The following is a 24,767-nucleotide window of genomic DNA, read 5'->3' as shown; positions in this document are numbered from 1 at the left end:
TCTCTGACACCAGGCAACCTATAATGCAGTGTAATGACTGAAGCCAGAGGCATAAAGGGACAAGGCATGCTCCATCTCATGATTCCTTTAGCAGAGGTAACAGGACATTGAATTGGTGGAAGATTGCAGGGCAGGCTGCAAATAGCACAGCCTACAAGTGTTCCTTCACATGCTCGTTCACTTTTATTTTCAAAGGACTCGAAAGCAGTATCCCATGATAAGCAGAAGCTGAGTGCAATTCAGCTACCGGAGGACTGAGCCACTACAACTACCATCTCATCTGTAAGCTCGCATGAAGCAAACAGGGAAAGCATGACCTGAAACCCAAACTGTTCCCAATGCAGGTTAGTGGGAAAGGTTTCGTTGGGGGGTTGAGGGGACACTGAAGTTGAGAAAAATCACCATTTTTTAAATGAAATCTTCTTCTTTGCTACAATAGGGTAGGTATGTATATAATCCTAAATCCAATTCTTGCAATATTATTAGACATTTTCACCTAATTTCTTCAGCAGGAAGAGAAATCAGAAAGCTGGCTAGGGAACTATATTTCTGATGAAACACAAAAGTGGCAAGTAACTGTAAAAGATTAGTACGTGTATTCCATGTTCCACAGTGTTGGTGCTAAGTCATTAGTAGTAACTTTCTAAGTTTTACCAGCCCTGAAATACTTGCTATAAATCCAAGTTATTTGTAACATTTCCCAGAAAGAGCACAACATTAGGTGGCCTCACACCACCCCAATATTTCTGTGTCATGAGGTGACTTCACACAAACTCTATGCATTAGATAAATACTTAAGTAGAGCTTAGGTTATTTCTGGAATACACCAAAAATGTCTGTTTCTAAAATAAATTAAAAATTATTCCCAAGAAGTATGTTAATAATGCAATAATAATCTCAGCTATTCAAATGATAGCAAATCTTAGATTTCTTTAAAAAATAAAATTTCTAAAAAATTACAATAAAGGCTGAAACACCATGTTGCTTAAAGCAAGAGCATTTACAGTAATCAAAAGTGTAACAATGCATTTGATCAACACTGAAATTTAATAAGCCTCTGAAGAGTACACATTTATGTAGTACAAGTTCATAAATTGGACTGCACTGAGTATATGGAAAGAATGGTGAAAATAATTCGGGCTTTTTTGCAGAACACAAAAAAACAGGCAAACAATTTGCCTTTTGACAAAGCGTTTTTGTACTTTTGGGAAACCTCCTAAGAAAGTAACTAAGACATTAAAGAAACTTATTTATTCTATACTTTGCCCAAAGATGCATGCATATGCCATGGTAAAACTCAGGTGAAGAAAACACTGTATTACAACAAATTAAGAAATGCTCAGTGACATAAATTTAACATTTAGAAGTAAATGTTCATGGGGCAGTGAAGCTGACCAATGGCAACAGATACTTAACAGATGAAACCAAGGAAGACAAGAGAAACCTGACTGAAGCAAAAGCAAACCATTCAGATACGTAAACAGTCCTAACATAAGAAATAGTTTCTAACATGTAAACAGCAGCAGAAAAAGCTACCTAGAGTTTCGTGTACTAATGCATAAACAGGATAGAAAGCAGAGTGCTGAAAGTGACAGATGCCACAGATGTTCTGCATTCAGAGAATTACAGGAGCTTTGCACTTTTTTCAAGTGAAAGACAATGTCATGGTTTCACCTTTTTAAGCTTACTTCAGCCAAATCACACATTACACTTACAACAAAAGAAATTAGAACTATGGCATCTCTAGGGTAAACTAGGAACATATACAAGGAAAGTCACAGGAGAAGCAAACTACTATAATTTGAGTCTGTCTCAAAAAAACCTAAACAGACTACCCCTCAAGAACATTATAATTCTTAGTTTGAATTCTCTCAGCCAACATCCACTTTTTTTTTTGTATAAACTAGCACTATTATCTGATACTCTGGCAACATTTTTCTACACTCAGACTGGCAGATCTTAATCTGAAACCTCATGTTGTTGCTATTCCAATGCCTATTTATGTTACATGTTTTGTAAAAGCTAAGGACATAATGAACTAACACTATACACTGGCATTTTACTTCAAGCCCAGCACTCTGCACTTACGGACAGTGAGGATTGCTGTGGTGTTCGGGGGTTTTTGGTTTGGTTTGTTTGGTGTTTTGGTTTTTTAAATTATTTTCACAGGTACCACTCCAAAGCCAAATTTTAATTAAATGTCCCTCAATTCCAAGCAGATCAGCTTTGTAACTTTCTGAAGAATACTTTATTTAGCAATTTATTTTTTTTTTAACATACAGGAACGTAGATTTTCAATGCTTGTTCTATTTCAAACTACTAAAGTATCACATTAACATTTACCTTCTCTTTTCATCACAAGACTTGTATCCATTTTGGTTTTGAGAGTTACAGTTGAATTTGTAGCCATTTCTAAGCTGTTCTCATCCAACATCTGCAACCATAAAAAATTTTTTTTCTTGTAAGGACTACAGACAGCAAAAAGCATCTTAAAAAGAATCAAAGGAAATCCCAAGGATAGTGTCCAAGAAATATTTCCTTATGGTATTTAATGACCAACACACCACAAAGCAAATATGCTTCAGAAAACAGTGCAAGGGTACACAGACAAGTATTACTGACACCATTTTTAAAACTCCATCACCACTCTGAATTTCCATCATACAGTTTCTATAACAAAGACCTAAATACTTTCTATTCTTGAATTTTCTTTCGAAGGACAGGGACACCAGACACAAAAATGCAAGGCACAGCTCAAAATTAATCTCTTATCAAAAGCCACAGTTTACAGCTCCATAGAGCACTTAATGAACACAATTAAATGGACTTCATTGACTAGAGTACTTCCCATGATAAAACTCATTACTTCAGCTGAAAGCTCCTGTAGTCATGAACAGATAAACATATTTAATCTTAAGTCATATAACATTTTTTAACATCCCCCCATTTCTCCCATCAGATGCATTGTTCAGAGAAAGGTCTTTCTTAAAAGCCTGATTATGCATAACAATTTTCAAATTTAAAAGCCACAATGAATGTTTTGATTCATAACTGATTAACATAAAGGAGAATTCTACCTTATTTCTTTCTGGAATTGACATAAGACAGCCTTGTATTTTAAAAAGATTTAAGTTACCTTTAAGTCTCCTAGGTCATATGAATCACCCCCACTAGATTTTGGTTCTGGTGGTGGAAAAGGTGAAATGAAGGCTGTACATTTGGAGCTGGATACTTGCCTATTGAAATAACATTGTTAATTACATCACATGCCAACATATAATCTCTGATCACCTTTTGTGATGAAAAAGGCAGTTGTGTGAAGATTTTTGGCTACAAGTTTCAAATATACAGAACAGGAGGTCCACTGACAGCCAAGTGAGAAACAATACAAAAAAACATATGTAACAATACCACCATCATTCTAACAACAGATGACTTAATTGGTTGTCTTCCATAGAAAACGGTAATAATCTATGGCTAGGATCCTAAACCCCAATGGTGTGTTCCAAAGTAAATTTTGAAATACTTCCAGAACAATACTATTACATGAAATACCTTATCCCACTACTTTCACAGATTCAGAATACTGGGCTTTAACTAACTTCTGAGAGGCTAAGCATGCAGTTGTCACTCTGGTTATGCATTTCTGCCCACAGTTCCTATTTCTGCATGAATTTAACCACACATCAATAAGAGAGGAAGGAAGTTAGCATAACAGACTTGATTGAGGTGGGGGGGAAGCTTTCTCCTCTGTTTACTTTCAAGCTATGCTACAGTCAGGTAACATGTGGCAAAGTGCTATTTTAATTGGTAGATTCTTCTACTGCTTAACAGTTATGACAATAAAATAAGCATAACCACTTAATACAATCATTATCATATGGATTATGTTAAAAATAAAGATTTGTCTTATATCTAGTTTTAGAAACTGGAATACACAAAATTATTTTGAACATACTTTTTTTCCTAAGTCTCCATTTCTTTAGAGCCTACTGATTAGCCAGAATAAGAAATTGATCTTTGCATGCTCTCATACAAAGAATCTGAGTAGTAGATAGCAAGTAGGTTATTGCAATACCTATTGCAGCTATAATGACTACTTGTCAATAATCCTTAGATCAGTTTTAACACTCTTAACACCTGACATTTCCATTATCCAGTAAAAACACCATTGAAAAGGAGTATTGGAATCTGTTGTGCTGTAGTAAACCCAATAACCATACCTCTTCATAACACTAGCTGTAAGTGGGACATCTGTCATCTTCACATCATCACCCGCATCAGTTATTAGTTTAACAGGAACCCTCCCAAAGGGGCAGGCCTAAGAAAATTGAAAGTTATCAGATATTTAAGCAGAATGAAAAGCTTAAGATTTAGAAGTTTAAGATTTTGAAGCAAAATGTTACATGTTCTACCTGGTTCGATTTGCTTAGTGGTCTTAATGGATTGTGGTAACTAACTAGAGCATCAAGTTCCTGTGACTTCTCCTCCCTGAAAGCAAGAAAAAAAACAAACCACAACACTGTAGTGTGTATTTGGTTTTAGTTCAAATGATGTTTCAAGAAATTAAATAAGAAATCAAGCCATTACCCAAGCAAAAGTCTGCTAACAGTAGAAGAACTTTCACTAGATTCATTCCTTTTTATGCTTCTGTGATTTCCAACTATGCTCTGAAGTCCAGACTCTTGTGTACTTGACACTGTGGGCAAATTAGAATTATTCAGATAGTACTGCAGATTGTATTTGTTTCAAAAGAAAAAAAATGTTTTCATAAGGGAAACAAAAATACATACATTTGCAGTAATCCGGTATCAGTGACATATCACTATTTTCTACTGACCTAGACAGACATTTTATATAATTATATAGAACATAATTCTGATGAAAAAAGAAAAAACCCAAACAAGGATTTACAGTCAGAAGCAGCTTTCCACGATAAGCACAAAATGGCCTGTAACCCTTGTTAAATATATTAGCTACTTGTTTTCTACACAGCTATAGTTGTAAACTGTATTTAAACACATAAAAGAGATTCAAGATGTCAAAAGACTATCCAAGCAATTTAACTTCTAACTGAAAAATCTCACTGATAATCTTATCCTACATGCAGAAGGAGGAATACAAGCACTAAAAACATTGGTTTACAGAATCACAGAATCATCTAGGTTGGAAAGGACCTTGAAGATCATCTAGTCCAACCGTTAACCTAACATTGACAGTTCCCAACTACACCATATCCCTCAGCGCTATGTCGACCCGACTCTTAAACACCTCCAGGAATGGGGACTCCTCCAGGGATGGGGAGTACCTTGGGGGAGTGAGGAAGAAACCTATGCTTTCAGAGCAAGCTAATCACATCTACATTCTGAGAATAAACCTTCATTCCAAAATGGCATCATCTGAAGGAAGCTTGCTCCACAAGTACTCCTCAGGAGGTTTCAAACTGCTTACATTTGGATTCTTTCATTGTTCATTCCAATTATTTATCAGCACACGTGATGAGGATACCCACACCTAAATAACTGTAATAAATCCTAAATTAAGCATCAAAACCCAGCTTATTTCAGAGGTAGTATCTCAAAGGTACAACTGCCTAAATCCTTACAAACAACTTGCTACTGCAGAGACCCAAAATATTGATAATATCCCTGAACTGCCCTGTTCTCCTGTCAAACACTTGCTTTTGGGCTCTGACTTCATTTATGTGGTATTTCATTTTGATACAACTTTTTTGTGCTACCTTAGTTATGTTTCTGTAGATCCATCTGGATTTAAAACGTTTAATGGGTGCCTGCAACTGCAAAAGCATGCAGCCTTTTCAGTTCTAGTGAAAATTATAAAGCAGCAGCAATCATAAGTAAATCTTTCACAGGCATACCTTCTCCTTCAGGTTTTTCAGTACAGTTTCTGGAAGGCCACATACTAAATCCCTAGAACTACCTACTGTGTCAGAGGTAGAAGACAGGAATCAGGAGATCAAAAATACCTATCATCAATTAAACACTTCTTTTTCTCTCTCAGATTCTCCTTTCGCCCTCTCAGAAAGAGAGGTACTTTAAATACAGTTTTAGTCATTAAAATTCTAAGAAGCTTCACAACTTCCGTTACTGAACATGGTTTTCATAATGACAATTACTAGGCTGAAAGAAATTTCAAGGTCACCTCCAAACCTCCTGACAGGAGTTAGGTCATTGGCACATTCCCTTCTAGAGTCAACTCTACTAGTCAGATGAAGAATTTACTAGCTCAGTGACTTGTTACCAAAGACCTTTTGCTGGTCCCTCCACATCACTGACCTGCCAATACAGCACTTAATGAGAGTAATCACTAAATCATTATCAGGTAAATTCAAGTGAATTAGTCTAAACAATTAGTTGGGTTAAATTAAACCAGTTGAGTTCACTGATAGCAAATCTGAGAGTGGTCTTATAAACTGTGATCTACTGCCAGGTCAGGGAAGATCAAGGCAGGCAATAGCAAACAGCTCATTCACCAACCCCATCTTGATCCAGTAGAGAATCTTGCTCGGTTATTGAAGAGTTATATGAAGTTGTACTTTAATCTTAAAATGAAGTGTCAAGTCAACTCCTAGACACATTATTAGTGAGCTTTGTAAAAATAAAATATATATTTCAGATGCACTTTTAAGCAGAACAAGAAATCAAGTTGTTTGAAAAGTCATTCTAGAACTTCAAAACCACAAATAAACAGCTCAGAACATGTTCATCATTCAAACTATTTTTGCCTAGAGGTGAAGGGAACATCATTTCTCAGAGGTGAACAAATGACAACGAGAAGTCAGAACACACCATGCAAATACATCAACACTGCCCATGAGCACATTGTGTTTGTGTGTTACAATACAGAAAATTCTTCCTTTAGGGAACATTGTGGAGTGTGAGCTATTGTAAGAGCCTTCAGATATACACTAATCTCTTAAATACACGTTGTTTTCCTGACAAACCCTTTTTAAAATTGAAATTAATATCTGATTATTCAGACAGAAAGATCTCTTCCACAATACAAGATACATTTTTAAAAGACAATCAGACATCAAGGAACATGTATTTTAAAAAAAAAAGATGACTAAGAACCTATATAATATGATCTTCTACATCACGTAAGCCTTGTTTTCCATCATATTTGTTTGACCAATAAACAGAAGAATTCATGGCTATCTACAGCCTCTCAAGAAATCAGTTTAAGGAATATACCATTTCAAAATTCTGGATCAGTTCTTTAAAATTAATTTGATTTTTATTTTGAATCCTCCCATGTCCCCCTTCTACCTTCAGCCAGCAGAAGCCAGACTTCTGGCAGATGAACACTGCCCTATTAGCTACTTCTAGTCCTTAATTTTTTATAAACTACTTATGCCAATAGACTAAACTATTCAGTTAAATAAAAAAAAAGTGCCTCAATGTATGTAGTTCTAAGGTTTGGTTTACATAATACTGACACTGAACATAGTTTTGAATTAGCAGTTTACCAATCCAGTACCATAACCACCTCACACACCTCCCACACTTTTAATTTTTTCTATACACACAGAAATATTTTTTGCCCAAGCTTACCACTAGATTCTCACATTAAGTTGGTGATCTATGATACTTTTATCCCTTCACAGTTTGAGACAGCCTATCTGCCCCTCATCCTGCTCATGACTATGATCTTAAGGGTCTTTTCCAACCTAAATGATTCTAAAATGATTCTATGACCAACATTTTTTTAAGTACTAAATTATTTTTCCCAACTAAACATGTTTTATTCTACCTGATACGTCAAATACTTTAGATTGCTGTGCATGAAAGAGGAGAAAAAGGAATTTAACCAAAAGCTTCTAAATTTGCGGCACTACACTATAACTGCATATAATTCTTGTCAAAAGCTTTCTGAACAATCTTTTGAAGCTGTGAAGAAATGCATTTACATATACAGCATTCCTGTTTTCAAATAAAAAGCTTTCAAAAGCAGCTCTTTCTATGGAAATAAGAAACAGACAAGACTTAAATGCCTATACATTAAAACAGTCTATTGCTCCAGGAGGACCATACAAATCCACTTAAAGCCAGTGATTTAGGCCACGTATATCCCCGAGTTTGAGATATTTCAGGTCTAGTGTTATTTGCCTTTTAAACTTTTATCTTTGAATAGCTGAAATAATGCTTAGCATTTTCCAAATACCTAATGTTACAAGTTCATATAAATGAAAAGTGAAATGAGCATACTCTCCCTGCAAATGGCAGACAGGCTTTTGCCATGTATTCTCTCATTGGTATTCCCTTAGCTTTGCAACAAGTAAAGCCAGTAATATCAGATAGAACTTGTACAATCCATGGAGAATATTCCACAGGTTTTTCTCCTCTGGCACAGTATATCAGCTGTGGCACTTACAATGTCTGTATCTGAGTTATGGTAAACAGAATAGGACCAAAAATAAAGTTTATTAAATAATTAATACCATAACTGAGTATTATTGCAATTGTTGCCAAAAGTTTGGGGTTTTTTTTCCCCCCACAACTAGTGTTTCACACAAAGGTTGATTCAATAGAAGCCAGCCAAATCTCAAACCACATTCCTGAAGACATATCCTTAAGGAAATGAAATCAAACATATTTTGAACTAATTCTGTCCTTATACAAAGCAAAGATATGTAAGTGTTAGACACCACTCTTGGAAGAGTTATTTACATGCACTTCAATATTTAAGTCGAACCATGTTTACTGCTTAATTCCACTCCAGATTTATCTCTTGAAAACTTCATGAGATAACTGTTCCCTTATTGAAATTATATACCCAATCAGTATCAGTTATGTTTTATGATATAGCTAAGCACTTCAGTTTTGTACTGACGAATAAGTGGGTTTTGTCCATTTGTAAAATAAAGTTGAAATGGATTACTTTTCATAGATTTGACTTTACTAAAATGACTGACTTCACTAGCCTGTTAAAAGATATACCTCAAAGTAAGTTGTCTGTATGTTTCAGTTCTAATTTTTCTCTACCACCAGTAGTTCTTACTTCACACTTCCAGCTCTAAGTCTCTATTGCAAAGTGCAAATACCTAATGACAGAGGAACACCCTCTGCAGAAGTAGAGAATCTACCATCCTATGGCTCTTGCAAACTACAGTCACTGCATTGAAGATGGAACCACGTACTGAAGGAATAAGGTAATAAGAACAAATAAATATGACTGTTTATTAAACAACAGCAGATTATGAGTTCATATCTAGAAGGCACAAGCATTAGAAAGATTTTTTTCTATCTAGAATTACATCATGCATAAACTCAATCAACATTTTAAGAAATTGCAGTTACCTGCTAAGTTCTCCTTCTCCTCATCTGAAAGCAACTGCTTTTTTTGTGAATGGAAGTTTTGTAGAGCAGTTTCCAACATTTCTGGTGGAACAGCAGAGCACTCCACAGCTTTCTGAAGGAGCTGCTTACACTTCTTCACATTTCCTAAACAGCAAGGAACACAGATTTAGAAATCAAGGAAATAAGAACAGTTACACTGGGGCAATGTGGGGTTTTTTGCATCATTCCCTGAAGCCATTGTTCATTAGGCACTTCCCCGCCCTAGGTATCCACTTTAAGCATACTGCCTGGAACTAGTTGCAAGTGAACCACATAAGTCAACTTTTCACATGAAGTTGAACAGCAAGTGACAAAATATGCTTTTGAACTCACAAAATTGCATTGTCAGTTTTTGTTTAGTGTTATAGGAATTGTAAGGAAATACAACACAAATTCTAAAATCTAGATTTCTTTCTGTAGTATCAGCAAGCAAAGATGACCTTTATGGACTCTCATGTAGATCTGTCCAGATACAAACCTTATTATGTATGCATCATAAAACATCTTTAATGCACTTAATAGAAACCAAAGTTAAAAGCAGCTGTTAAATCAAACATCACTGTGCCAGACAGCACTACAGTTAGGAAAAGAGGAGTGAAAAGGAAGGATGTTGTTTCATTACGTTTTATGCATAACTAAATAAATAATCAGAGACTGAAGAGAACTGGGGGGGGGGAAGAGGGGATGTTTTTAACAAAACATTGCAAGCAGTCAGTTTACACATATAAGCATGTGCACATGCAGCTATAAAAAAATTACAAGAGTCAAATAAGGAAAGTGTTCTGCAGCCAAAAAAATCTTTTTCTTGGTTTAGAGAACATCAGGGCAAAATGATGCAATGTTTTGTTACAGCTGTTAATGCCCCTGAAGTCCCAAATGCCCTTCTTCCTCAGTTCCAAAGCAGCAAGATGTAAACCACTTTGTTCTTATAGGTGCCACAAACACATATAATTATTTCTTATACTATGTAATAGCATATTTCAGAGCTCCACAATGTCTCCAGCACTCAAAAGTCCACTGATAACTGAAGTTAGATGTCAATGTTGCCTGCAGTTCAGACAGGGGGAAGGGGGTGTACATATTAGGAACTTATGCTTAAGTAATTTTAAGAACACTACATGAGTGATGTTGGACACTGAAGCAAGGAAATGTCAAAGTAAGTTCAGCTATGATTTAATTTAAATCTATTTTGTGCATATATGTTACAACTTGTTTTTTAACCATATAATCAAATACTATTTTTCTCCCAAATCCTTAGTAAGTGGATAGGTTTAGTATTTCTTTTTAATAATCCTTAACCAGCATTCTACCTTTGGCTACATTCAGTAATCACACATTGCTTCAACAAGACCTGCTACTCAAAATAAAAGTAACTCCTAGTATTATGTGCGTCACCGACTAAGAAACAACATGACACCAAAACACCTATGTGAAAAATTAACTGCTCCATCTCCCTTAACAGATGAGAAACCAAGGCACAAAAGTAAATCAGCACTATCTGTGAGTTTCAATCAGTCCACTTCATCACATACAAAAATTCCAAATGATCCACCTAGCATAACAGTTTATATAGCTAGAAGTAGTTTTATTTATGGTCATGAGTTCCGAGCAATTCACAGCAAGTCTTGCTTCAAGTACACCACCCAAGGCACACCAAAATTAAGGGGAAGACAGCTCCTCACCTGACCTATTTAAATGAAGTTGTATTCAGCATTTAAATAAAAACAAAACAGCACCTTTATAGTGTCACTCCATTTTCAGGTCATGAATATTCAATTTATACGGAAATCAATATCAATTTGCCAACCATAATTTCAGAATTCTGACTTGAGCTGTAGCTCACAATTTTGCTCGAGATGGGGAAGTGAATGTATAATTAACTTTCTTCTTAATGCAAAGGCAAATACAGATTAATCCAGAAGCAATTGGCAAGTGTGCCAAAGCACTGCTGAAATCACCAGGATAAGGAGGTAACAGGGCACTACCCTCATCCTCCTCCCTTCCCTCTGGTCTAAGCTGGACACACACAGTGAAAGAGGAACAGCACTCAAAATAACAATGTGCAACTAACATGTTACATTATTCCTCTTTGAAGCACCCAGCAGGTACACTATAGTGTCATCCACATTACCAAATGTCAAATAGAGCAGCTTAAGCATAACTGATACAAATCAGAGAACACAGTGGAGATAAAACAAAGCCAATCATAAATGGTTTATTCCTTTGGGATTAGGACTTCATTTTAGGTTGACTATTTGCTGTCAAAGGGAACCTACTGAATGAACACATCCCATAGCTATGGGGTAATTAAATTTACAAGTGATTGTGCAAGAAGGATGAATTTAGTTATTGGTAACCAGTAGGAACATTTCTACACTTAAATTACACACTTGGTTTTGTTTATCACAATTATTTGACAATATCTTTTATTGCAGTATTACTGGTTTATCTTTTTTAATAAGCATACAGTGCTCACTAAAATTATTAGCTGCTTTTTACCACTGTTTATAAGTTCAATACCACTTTACATTAGCACAAGAACAGTCAAATAATTGACTCATCTGAAACAGAAAAGCCATGGAATTTCAAGTCACAAATACGCAGATTTTTGTCTTCTCCCTCATCCTGTGGAAAAGTCATATTCAGCATCCTTCCTCAATCCATTATCTACATGGCATGTATTTCTGAGAGGGATTTCCACAGCCTGTCCTGCTCCGTTACAAATAAACTTATTAGTTAAGAAGAGCTGGAAAATCTGAGAAGACAAATGCATATTTACTTATTGATTTTAATAAAATGGCTCTGCTTCATAGGACATACAGTTAAATGGGAAATACAGTTAAAAGCGAGTACTGGACCAAAAGTCTATTTTCCACCGGTAGTGATTTTGTCTATAAACAATAGAAGTAAGCATAAAGAGAAGTATCTAGTAAGATGTATTCAGCATCCAGAGTGTAATAGACAGTTTAATCTCCTTTAATTATTTACTGTAGTTAATTTGAGGGAGAATTTCTCATACTAGGCAGTATACTACAACTTGCATAATACTGACAAAAGCCATGAAGAAAAACAAACCACAAAAAACTCAAAATATATTCACCAAGGCTGCTTCTTTCGAAGAAGAAAACAGCTTTAATTGAATGTGCTTGTCTTTCTGGATAGAGCAAGCTGTTAAAGGGAACAGATAAATAGGGTGACATGGATCACTGCTCAAATCACCCACAGAAAGATTTAAAACAGACATCCAAAAATATGAGCCTGTGGGTAGGCAGCACAACCCTGCTACCAAGTACCAGGGCCACCTTCTCTACACACCATAGGAAAGAAGTGACACAAGCCCAGGTGAACTTTGTGGACTACTGGCCCGAAGTATTGATGACCTATTGTTCTAGATATATTAAAGCATAATTTATATAGTCTAGAATAGTCTAGAGGGAGAACTGGAAGAGCAAAAGCAAGAAAAAATTCAAAAAGTTTAATAAGTGAAAGAAAAAGGAAAAAAAAGAACAAGCGATGCCAAGGCAATCATTTCATCATCTCCTACCAGCAGACCAATGCCCAGCCAGTCTCTAAGCATCTGCTACTGTGGAAAGACAGTTTTTTGTTGCTGAGCATGATGCTATATGGCACAGAATATCCCTTTGGCCAATTCAGGTCAGCTGTCCCAGCTGTGTCCCCTGCAAACCTCTTGCCCAGTCCCAGCCTTTGGGCAGAGGAGAGGCCAAGCAAGAAACAAAAATCCTTGTCACTGTGCAAGCACTGTTCAGCAGCAGCTAAAACACCAGTATGTTATCACTACTGTAGTCACAGATCTAAACCACAGCATCCTATGAGCTATTAAGAAAATTAACCCCACCCAAGCCAGATCCAGTACACCAAGGAACAGGATGAAGAGAGGAATCTTAAAGAAGGAAACCAGAATTTGAGAGACATTATGACTTTCATATCAGAATGGCTTGCCTAAAACACTGCTGTATGGCACCATATGATGAAGACTACCATTTTATTTTGGATACTGAAACTACAGTTACTGTTTGGAAGGAGCCAGAATTTCTTCCACAAGCAAGCTGAAAATATCTAAAGGGAGATTACCACTCAAATTTGAGCATAATCTTTCAACACAGCAAGCCTTACTCATACCTCCCACTGTAAGATCTAAGCTTAAAAAAAAAAAACAGAAATCACTGCCACTTTTTATCTTGTTTGAAAGTTACTTCTAAAAAGGAAGAAGCCTATTAAGAACTGTGCACATATGTTCATTAAAAATGAACACGTGTTCTTGTTAAATTTCAGTCAAAAAAGAAAATCCATTTTTTTCTTCTTCTGATTTAATACTTATTTTCCTTGCAAATTATGCAACACAGCAGAAGTTTAAAACAACAAAACCTAGAACAACACAGAACAGCAACATCAAACAAGTTTTTCTACACACCTTGTGATAGCTCAAACTGTGCAAAAGCCACATGCACAAAAGCAAATTTCTTGCAGTTCAGTCTGGCCAGATGAAATTGGTCCCGTGCCTCCTCTGGATCTTGAAGACTGTAAAGACAGCATATCAATAGTTACACAAGGTGAAAAGCCTAAGTAACAAGGGTGAAGTTCCATGTGCTGGGGGATGGCTTTAGATAATCTGGGAAAGCAATCCATCTATAGCCAAAGTTTTTCCTCTTCCTTAGAGACATCAGTGAAGTACAAGCAAGCAAAGAGTCTTAAAAAGCCAGTAATTGAAAGATATCAAGCTGACCCTTTCAGAAAAACAGAATGTGCTCAAACCTAAAGATAAAAGATTGAGGACTCATTCTTTGTCACTGCTTATATTATTCCTCAATGTATGTAGATGTTTTCCCACAGAACACCCACTAACCTGTACAGAACACCCACTAACCTGTACAGAACACCCACTAACCTGTACAGAACACCCACTAACCTGTACAGAACACCCACTAACCTGTACAGAACACCCACTAACCTGTACAGAACACCCACTAACCTGTAGCCCTTCTAGGCTACATGCTGACAACTATCCTGAGAAAATTCTCCATTCTTCTAGATGCATCCACTCCTATACTACAGGGGTTGCAAGGCAAGAGGACAAGGAGATTGCTTTAGAAACACAAAGTGTGGAAAAATGTATTCATATTAATCGTCAGAAGAAAGGTATACACTACTAGTTACACCCTGCAGCAATATTGTCACAAACTTTCTAGTTCAGTATTGCTTTAACGTAATGAACTCCAAAATTTTGCTGGAGATTATGAGCTTTTCTACCTTGAAGAACTTCTGCAACTGCACCCAAACGGTCAGATTCCCTTAGAGATGGAGGTCACTGAAGTTGTTTCTGTTGGTACATCTATGAAATGATACCTATAGAAAACTAGGGCACAACAAGAGCATTTATCCAATAGCTACCTCTACCAAGGCTTCCATGGGAACAGACTCCTTACAAGATGTAGGGAATTAATTCCATTTTCCCCATACACAAGAGAAATTTGGTAGCACAAGGTAGATTTAAGTCTGTTTTCTGCAGACACACCAGAATCAGCAATGGCAAACATGGTATACCTCAAAAATGTAGAGGTTGTGCCACACAGTCCAGACAAGGTAATTTAATAGTTTTACTTTAACTAGATCTTAATCCTAGTTTTACATTCAGCGATACATTAGGTACACCAACAGAGACGCTTGCACACAATACAGTAACATTTAAATATTCTAGAGTATCTGCAGCTTAAGTAAATACTCAGACAGAAAAAGCCCAAATCTATATCACTATGGCATAATAAATTAATATTATATTTCAGTGGAATCCCTCCCCCTCTTTAATATTAGAAAAGCAGAGTTCTTAACACTTTTATTAGCAAAATACACAAACAAGAAATAAAGGAATTTCTTGCAAAATTCCACCCTGGCTCAACAGGTAAGCAAAAGTAGTACTTAGAAGTAGAGATGGTGAAAAATTTATGACAATGGCTTAAAAAAAAATAAGTACAGAAAAATCAACATAGAAAGCTAAAGAGAACATACTTCCAGTAGAATTTTGTGGAATTAAGAATGAGAAAAGTCTATCATAGTTTAGGCATGTTACTGGACTCCAGAAAGTTAAATAAACTCAGCTCTGATCATCAAAAGCAATAGGACAGTCACAGAATAACTCATCTGCAGGCAAAGTCAGAGTAACAGGAATTAAGCTGTAACATGAATTACATTAGCTTTCAAAAAGTGTATTAAAACTTCAGTTCCTGTAAAAAGCAGCAACAACTTGCATAGCAGTATGCAGACCAAGACCTAACATTAGCAACAGGCATCAAGTGCCACACACTTGGTGGCACTGTGCTACAGCCAGAAGCATTACACAAAAGCAGGCCTGGCATGGTTAATGTGCAACACATAACCACTGACGCAGCCGACTGTTCACCTGTGCCTGTTTCAGAGTACATCCAAGGGTTCTTCAAACATTGTCAGCATCATAATAGGTCAAAAGGTTTTGGCATAGATTACAGGTAGAGAAGATACCAGGACAACACAGGTGCAGTACCAAGAATGGAATAATCCAGCCTTGATCAGAAGAAAACAGTGTTGATGCCAATAGATAGTAAGATCTCAAGCCACTGTCACTGCTGCTGAGGTTTGTGATGCTCTGACTTGCTTTTCCTGTTAGGTGGAACATTTGGGAGAACAGCAAACAGAACTCTACTAAAGAGCACCTTTCTTCTCCCACTAAAGGCAACACAATCAGAGCACCTGTGTATCAAAGGGTTATTTTACTTGCAATAGCTAAAAAAAAATAAAATCAGAAGCACTCTAGGAAGTGATAAGATTTTCTTTAACAGAAGCTACAACTGAGCAGATACAAAATTAGACAGTACTAGACAAACTGACAGCCCGGAACAGAGGTGGTGAGTATGAAACACCAGGGAAATCTTGAACACCAAGAAAATTAAAAGCAATTAATGAACATACCAAACACAAAAGACCCAAATAACCACTCACTGATTAACTTCACATTTATCTCCAAAAACTACAGACAAGCAACACTGCTGTTTTTTAGATCTGATCAAAAGCAATTTCATGGTCTGGTGTGATTACACATGTAGTTCATTAATGTCAATTATTTATACGAAACTACATTTTTTGCCACTCTGAATGAGAAAGTATTAGCTTATCATAGATGATAAAGAATTGGCTAATCTATGAAAGTAGTTTTCAAACAGGGGACCATCATTTAGGGAGATACTTACAGCAAAGTTCCATTGGGATGGAACCTATACCAGACTTTGGCAGGTACATTTTTTAAGAGGGGTTTGGGAGTGGGTTGTTCATCTTTTTTAAAAAATAATTTTCATTCTCAAGTCAGGAAAGATATGACTGATGGTATTTGCCAGTTAAAAATACGAAGCAGAAAACAAAAAGAGTAGATCTGAAGTACCCAGTGAGCTAGGCAGATTCTACAGTAATGCTAGCTACCAAAGCAGAAGGTATTTCAGTATAGCTATACTGACAGTGCCCTCAGTTTTGCTCTCTGCAATACAACACACAGATTACTGAACATAGTTCCCATATCCATTTTGAAAGTATCTACCCTTAAAACCATGTCTTAAAGATCAAATGGAAATAGGTCCAGGAGCTTTTAAGCGATTAGGCAGGCAGGAAATACTCTTTCTGAACTTAAAACTCTTACTGCATGTAATAAAATAACAGATGAGACTTGATAATAGCATCCAATCATCATTCTGGAAAAGAAATTCCAGAAAGTATGAGCTTGAAGCCTATGGTACACAATTTCTGTTCTGAGGAAAAGCAACAAGAACACCATCTCTCAGTATCTTTAAAGACAGGAGGTCCTTCCGGAAGATACGCTTTACTCCACTTACACAAAAATACCTTACATCTTCAAGATACTAAGGATTCATAGCAGGTTATTATTCACTCCTGCTTGTTTCTCAACAGTAGATTTAACAGATTACTAGAAGCATACAATGGAAGTAAACACTAATGCAGCAAGATCCATGCAAATGACGGTACAAAGTAGTATACAGTATCATACTGCAACATCAAGTCACCTGCCAAAAAGCCAAATACAAGGACATAGAAGAAACAGAGAAACACTAGCTGTATTCACTGGAAGACCACCTGCTCAAGTCTAATTGTTAAGGGTTGCTGCAATGTTAAAATGGAGCTCTTCATCAAAATGTTTGCTGTAATGGTATTTCAAGTGACAGAAGAACTCCTTACAAAAAAAAAAATCAAATTATAACCCTGTCCCAAATTATGTCTGAAAACATCTGAACACTGCTCAAATTTGGACTGAATAAAGCAATAAATGACCACAATCAAAACTAATTTCAAAAGTATGAAAGTATAGAATGATATTCTGAGACACTCTTCCTACCCTAAGGTAGCTAATTGAATGTAGCTGGGATGAGTCTGTCCTAGTAAGGGAGAAAGCAGACAAGGATAGACCACTATGGTTTGCCTAGATGGATTAGATAATAGCAAGTTGTCTACCTCACAGCCAAATCAGTTATAGAAGACCACAGAGAAATTAATCCTAACTTACAACATACACAGTTTAATACACAGATTATAGTTACCCAAAGTTATATCAGATTTCACCCACGCAGCTTCTTTTGAGCTGAAGTATAAAGCTAAAAAAAAAAAAGGGTCTTATGCTATTTCCCCATGTACTTTACACATAGAACCCAGAAGTGTGTTAACATCTCTAAATAAAATAGCTGTGAACAATCATGTTTATTAGCATATACAAAAAAATGCTAGTACTGTGGAGACAACAGAAACTGGCCAAAAGTGCTCAGGGTTTCAAGTTGATATGAAAACATCCACACTCAACATGGTAATTTGTTGCAGAAACCACTAATGAAAACAAGCTATTTTAATCATCATTCAAATGCAGAATTCTTACTGATAAGTTCTTATATTGAAAATTTATACTTACGCTTTCAGCTCGGCAAATCTCACAAGGATGCGAGCGTAGCTCTCATCTTGACTATGCTTTTCTGCAGGTAGTGCAGTCACTGCTTGACTGTAACGACCAATGAGTCTATTCAGTAGGCTAACATCCATTTGAGGAATACCCTTTTTCTCTAGCCTAAGCAAAAAACACAGCCAATCTTCCGGGTTATTTGTTGTCATCATTATTTGATTAACAGTTCCAGAGTTATCTGACAGAAAAACAACAAGGGAGATGGATTAAAACTGCAGCAAACATGAACAGAAGACAATACTTTCTATAAGCTTTCATGTAAGACAAATAGTGATTTTTATTTTTTTTTTAACAAGATGACAGTACCACAGTTAACTAAAGAAACAAGGAGAGATGAAATGTACTTTGCAGTCATTAATACTGAGAAATGCTAACCCTTAAATCCTTTCAGCTAATGGTTCTTCCACTTAGGTTAAGATCTGTTGGATAAGTGACAATAGAGTAACAAAAACACATACCTGTTGTATCAGCTGAGATTTTAGTACAGTTAAGCTCATCTGTGATATTGTCTTCATTTCTGTATTTGTTTTTCAAGTCTCTAACTCTATTCATGATTGAAGCAATTTGTGGCAATCCTCTTTCACTTAGGTCCTCCTCCTCCATCTGCAGACACAAGGTCAAAAACCTGTGAAGTTACTGAGAAACCCTGCTGTAGCTCACATTAATTGGCAATACCATGGAAAAGCCTTTCAGGTATATTTTGCAGCTTGAGACTCAATCACATTGTGTAACAAATGTTCTATTAAGTTTTTGTCAATGTAGCTATACAAGTAAACTTCCTAGCAGAAGACAACTTTGACATGCCAAAGGAATTGGTACATGGCTGATCTGCACAAATACTAGTCCATGCTTCACAGTAGCTCCTTCCAATAAGGTATACTCAGTGTCTGAATTAAATGGGGGGTGGGAAATGTTGCCTGAATAGCTGTGAGTTTCTCATATTAAATCACATTCTGAACCCTTAGATTAGGATAGCTAAGAGGTAGTCCTCCTCCTAGCCATACACTCCTGCCATTTCTCTTGAATTAACAGTAATAGAGCAAGGATTTGTCAGACTTCATGGTGACGTGGCTCAGGGACAAATCCCAACAGAAAACTGCATAAAAAAGGGGGGAGAGCTTTTATCTTTTTCCTTGATGTTTTTCCTGCTCTCTCAACTGTGTTACCATATGGGCAAGAGAACGGAAAGGCAGGAAGGAGAGACTTCCGTTAGATGACACCTGTAAGGCTGGGTTAGACTACCTTAGATGTGTCACCCCCCCACACACACACACCTCCCTTAAACATAAACATTTTTCATTTGGAAAGAAAACTCAATTCTATAAACTTGAAGTTTTAACAATATCAATTTTTTCCATCATGGGTATAACTTACAGTAAAAATAATAAGTTTTAAGACCCAAGAGATACTTACAACCCATCTTTTAGCAGTACTTCCTCTCTGTAACAGCCATATTTTTTAACATACATATAGTTGGACAGTTGTGCTCTGAAAATATCAGTTTATTCTTGTTATGCCTCAATTTTATCATTATCATTCTCTAAAGCAGCACTGAATTGAAATGCTGTGTACTTATTTATACCACTAAGATTCTAAATCAAACATTTTGAAGTAGTTCCTTGTCCTAGTTCTCATTAACTTTTGCTGTTCCAAAATTTTACCACCATGTCTATCCAAAAGGATTCATTCTAACAGATTACACAAATAAAGACAAACCACTGAATACAGGCCAACCAGTAAGGGATACGTAACAAATTACTATACTACATTGCTTGTAACAAGTAATATTCAACTTCTTTATTAATTCCTGGCTGGAATGTCTGCTTTAGTAAGGAATGCAACCCAACACTGAAACTAAAAACTGATGGTGGAGGGAAGCGCTAGCCAGGAGACTCTAATCAGAAGACTAAGAAAATCGACACATGAAACACCAAAGACATAACTCCACAGAGTTTCACAGTCTATGTGCAGGCTGGGAGAACCCTACAGCAAATTTGTGTACTTTGTCAGCTACCATGAATTATGTCCGCATAACTGGAGTAATTTGAGACTTACAAAAGTAAACATTAGGAACATTATTAAGACAAAACGATGTATGTTTAATCCTTCTATAGTCTCTCTGTTCAGGAAAGGCAAACTCTTGTGAATATTTCCAAGAAAGAAGCCATATTGCTTTTTCAAAGGATGTGATAGAACCACCGATGTGGGTAGCAGCTTACTAAAAAAGACAGTTTTCTTTACTCGGAGGTATGCTATACAGACCTCTGTATGCCTACATTTGACTCACACCTTGCAGATTCATTTACTATAATTCAGTCTGAAAACTAAATTATAAAGCTTCATTGCAACTAACATCACATTGGAAGTGTGAACAAAATTGGCTGGAAGGGGGCAAAGCCATAGATAAATACCTAACTCTAAACCTCTGCACTCATGGTTAGCAGTGAAGACAGGGAAACAGTTGAAAATTATCACTGCTTTTACATATAAACTAAACCAAACTATGAATAACTCTGGTGAAAGCTTAGCAGAATTAAGGCTGGGATGAGACAGGGATGAACTATGCATCTGTGCCTGAAGAGAGTTCAGAAGAAGTGAATGATATCAGTAAGAAAAAACATATACCTTAAAAGATACACTATGCATCTACAGCATTATTTTGCACAGTTTGTGACAGTAAGAGGACACAGGGATCTTCTCACCACAAGGGGAGATAGTCATAATCTTGAAAGTTTAATAGACACAGAGGTGTGAAAAGATATTATGGGTGAAAAGTCCAGCAGAGGTAAGATTCTTTCTAAAGAACAAGCTAACTAGGTAAGGGCTTCCAAGTTCCTACCTAAGTACAAATCAGGGAAGAGTGCATGCAGTTTTGTTAGAGTACATTGAAAGAGAAGAAAGAATGAATGTAGGGAAAAATGTAAAAAACACAATTATGGTAAAAGGGAGTATCACTGAACTTGGTATTTCGGAAAAGCTAAGATTTTTTACTTTTTTTATAACAGTAGCTTAGCTATTAAATATTGTATGTGTTTGCAATCATTTCTTAAGCTGGTAATTTAAATCTAGGTTTGCAGTTGATAACATCTAAATAAATGTAAGAAGTGTTATGCCCCTCAAGTCTCAATATATCATAGCACACTGGTACTCAGAACTGATCTGTTGACTGTAAGGGTCTAACTTGCAGATCAACACAGACTAGCAAAGACACAGCAAATTAAACCACACTGAAATTATAACTGTCCAGCATGTCATTAGAAGACTTAAGAGCTCCACCAATCAATAAATGCTGAAAACCACTGCTATAATAAAATGTTGTTGAGATACACAGAAAGCTTGGAGGTTTTTTTCCAGCAGAGCTAGTGAAAGAACACACAAATACAGTCTGCAATTTCAACAGGTGTAGCACAGGAAAGCACTTGTGAAAATGTCAAATAAGAGGGGGAAAAAATGCTATTTTTTTTTCACATTTCAGCTACCTTTCCAGTTCACATCCCCTTCCCGTCACAATAATCTATCAATATTCTAAAAGCCATTAACACAAGTTTCCATATTCCTTACTGTATATGCACATCTGGCAACCTATTACAGAGATGTAGTTAATTCCTACATTACATAGCCAAACCTGTACACCAAAAGCAAACAAACTTCTATATACTCTCTGTTTGGCACAAGCTTATCCCATCCTGATGATCCCCTTCCTCCAACAGATTCCCCTACTGCTTTAACAAGTGGTACATGCCCAATATACAGCAAGCAGCCAAAGTTCAGACCGTAAGAAAAGCCAGGGCCTCAAATTCCAACAGCTCCAGGACAAAAAGCCTCACAGAAAAAGAGGTCCTTGCAGCTTTATCTCCCACAAAATTAGTCTCTTCCTTTTCAAACCCTGTCCCTCGACAGGAGTTGCTATAGGCAATTCACAAAAAGGGGAAAGACTTAAGATGAGAAGTGTTCTGCATGTACATATCCATAAAGCCAACAGGAGCTATGATCCCATTACCATCCTTCTTTTATTCTGCCTAGAAGTTTAGCACACGATGTTGATCTAAGCTCCATGCCACAGGTTACAGCAATTAGTTTTCACAGCGGGTAAGCAGAAAAGAATTCACCTGCTCCTTTATTCAAAGGGGTATTGCCAAAGTGACACACTTTTAAATTTCTAAAAGGATATGGATTTAGAGGCTTGAAGATTTTTTTAAGGAACTTATGCCAAATCCTCGATGCTGTATCAGTTTATTAACATCTGAAATATAATACATGGATATAGCTGAGAGAAGAATCCAGCCAATCTGAGCAAAGCAAGAGTGATAAAATAAACTGAAAACTGATGATTTTTTGCCTACAATAAAAATCTTTTACATTTTCATGAAACACACTGATCACAGCTTTTCTCACATTATTAATGTTCCATGCATTTAATGAACAAAAGAATTTTAATATTAAGACTTGTCAGGGGATTTTAATATTAAGAATCCAGGGGATTTGACTTCCCAATTACTGTGAAGTTGGTCCCAGAAACAGGGAAAGTAATGCAGTCTGGACAGATTAAATCGGTTCAAAGAAAAGTCTAAGTTCATTTCAGTGAATTGTTGGTCTTTGTTCCTTTTGTACTCGGGTATAACACGTCAACGAAAAGTTGCTGGAAGGCCCTGAGAGATTACATCTATTTTAGATGAATTATTGATAGAGATGTAATTGAATGGGATAAGTAAGCTCATCCACCTCTAACTCCACTATCTAAAAATAAACTTGGCACCACTTCCAGGAAGTCTCACAATTATTTTTTAGAGCATTAGTCATCGCAAGTTTGCATTTCTTCAAAAGCAGCAGAGTCACAGCTTTCCCCAAACAGAGACCATAAACCAAAAAGACTGTCATGATTACAGAGCTTGCTTATACAGCAGAAGTAGGCATATTTCATGTTCTTCCTGTACTAGAAACGGCCCACCAAGAACAGTAAGTCATGTCTATACAGAAGCGTTGTTTTAGTAGGTTCAAAACACAGTTTTTTGTGTAAACTCCAATATTTAGTCTGGCAAAAAGCACCTTCTACATTACAACTATCAAAAGGTCTTAGCATCACTTTAACAACTCTTGGAGTCTGGTGAGAAGTTCAGGACATGACTTTAGAATATCTTTGCAGAAAAGCAAAAAGAAAAAGCACTAAGTTCTGAAAATGGTTCCTTCCTTCATAAAGTAAAATGTTTTCAGTGGTCTGAGAAAAGTAGAAGCAAGCATCACCAAACACAGCTGTAAGCAAGACGTATACAGAATAAAAAATATGAAAACTAGAGGCAGCATGCTAAATCAGTGCTATCTGAAATACAATTTTCATTTCACTGAACCAAGACTTACTCTCCTTCCAAAAACTACATTCAATAAATTCTAATTTCAGGGTTCATTTGGAACTTGCTTTAATACCTGTTTATCCCTAAAGAGCATAGAGAAAAATCAACTTAGGCTGTTCTGAGACTGGCTCTGTAAACCGTTTCATCTTTTGGAGATCATGTTGCTAAAAATTACATAGCAAAGGTTGTTCACGTGCCATTTTAAAGATGATACTTATTTACTTCATGGGAAAAAAACATTTGTCTCTTCATAGGGAAGATTTTGATACATGTTGCAGTTTTGCCTTTTATAAATACAGTAGAGGGGTCTACAGGAACTCAGATACTCCAAAACTCCTACTTATGGGTGAGAATATCCTTAAAGATCTGCCTTTAAGCTGTACCCACTCCCCTCAAAGTACAGATGAAGTCAGCTTCTCCAGAAGCTGAAGCACCAAGAAGATCAAAAGAAGTTTACCTCATGTTTAGCAATACCACGACCTCTCATTATAACTGTAATGGCTAACAATTCCCAGTTGGATTTTATTTTTTTAAACACAGTATTTATATTTTCCTCACCAATATACAAGGCCCATTATTCTTTTTGCAGTGATAGCTTCCCAAATGTAGTAGACCAAAACCATAATTTTCTGTGTAAATCTGATCTTAACTCTCATCAATACACATCAAACTTACATTTCTGGTGTGCTGCTTAAGTGTTCAAGGTTCAACGTGTACTATATGGAGAAAACCTCTCCTGAAGAACGGATATGCCTTGTCAAAAACATAACATGAGACTATCTCAGATGATCCCAAGAATCCAACAGAGGCAAGAAACGTAGCTCTCCATCCTGAAGAAGTCCCTGCCTATTAAAAACAGAACGGTTAGACACCTAAAAGTACACTAATATCAGTATCCCCTCTAAGCTTGCCTTATCTTCACAATATCCCAGAAATATAGCTTTCATTAAATCAATAAAACTATTGCTAGTTAGTAGTAAAAACAGAACAAAAAAGCTTAAACATTACTTTTGAACTGACAGCAAGCACTTCCAAATGTGTCAGCTTGTTACAGATAAA

General features: G+C 36.4%; 1 protein-coding gene across 1 annotated transcript in view; it reads right to left on the bottom strand.

Moving 5' to 3' along the window:
* The window catches only part of TTK (TTK protein kinase), a 39,931-nt gene extending 15,449 nt beyond the window's left edge, over positions 1-24,482 (bottom strand). Inside the window, exons 1-10 of the mRNA XM_074864725.1 lie at positions 24,384-24,482; positions 18,819-18,963; positions 18,313-18,538; positions 13,792-13,898; positions 9,321-9,464; positions 4,591-4,699; positions 4,416-4,491; positions 4,224-4,321; positions 3,137-3,236; positions 2,344-2,434 (exon numbers count right to left, since the gene is read on the bottom strand). Coding sequence (XP_074720826.1) covers positions 2,344-2,434; positions 3,137-3,236; positions 4,224-4,321; positions 4,416-4,491; positions 4,591-4,699; positions 9,321-9,464; positions 13,792-13,898; positions 18,313-18,538; positions 18,819-18,963 — 1,096 coding nt within the window. The 5' untranslated portion in view covers positions 24,384-24,482. The remainder of the gene's footprint in view (positions 1-2,343; positions 2,435-3,136; positions 3,237-4,223; positions 4,322-4,415; positions 4,492-4,590; positions 4,700-9,320; positions 9,465-13,791; positions 13,899-18,312; positions 18,539-18,818; positions 18,964-24,383) is intronic.
* Between the last annotated feature and the right edge of the window lie 285 nt (positions 24,483-24,767).

This window comes from Strix uralensis, chromosome 3, assembly GCF_047716275.1.
Source record: "Strix uralensis isolate ZFMK-TIS-50842 chromosome 3, bStrUra1, whole genome shotgun sequence".
Classification (NCBI taxonomy): Eukaryota; Metazoa; Chordata; class Aves; order Strigiformes; family Strigidae; genus Strix; species Strix uralensis.
This window is presented reverse-complemented; position numbering and strand designations above follow the sequence as displayed.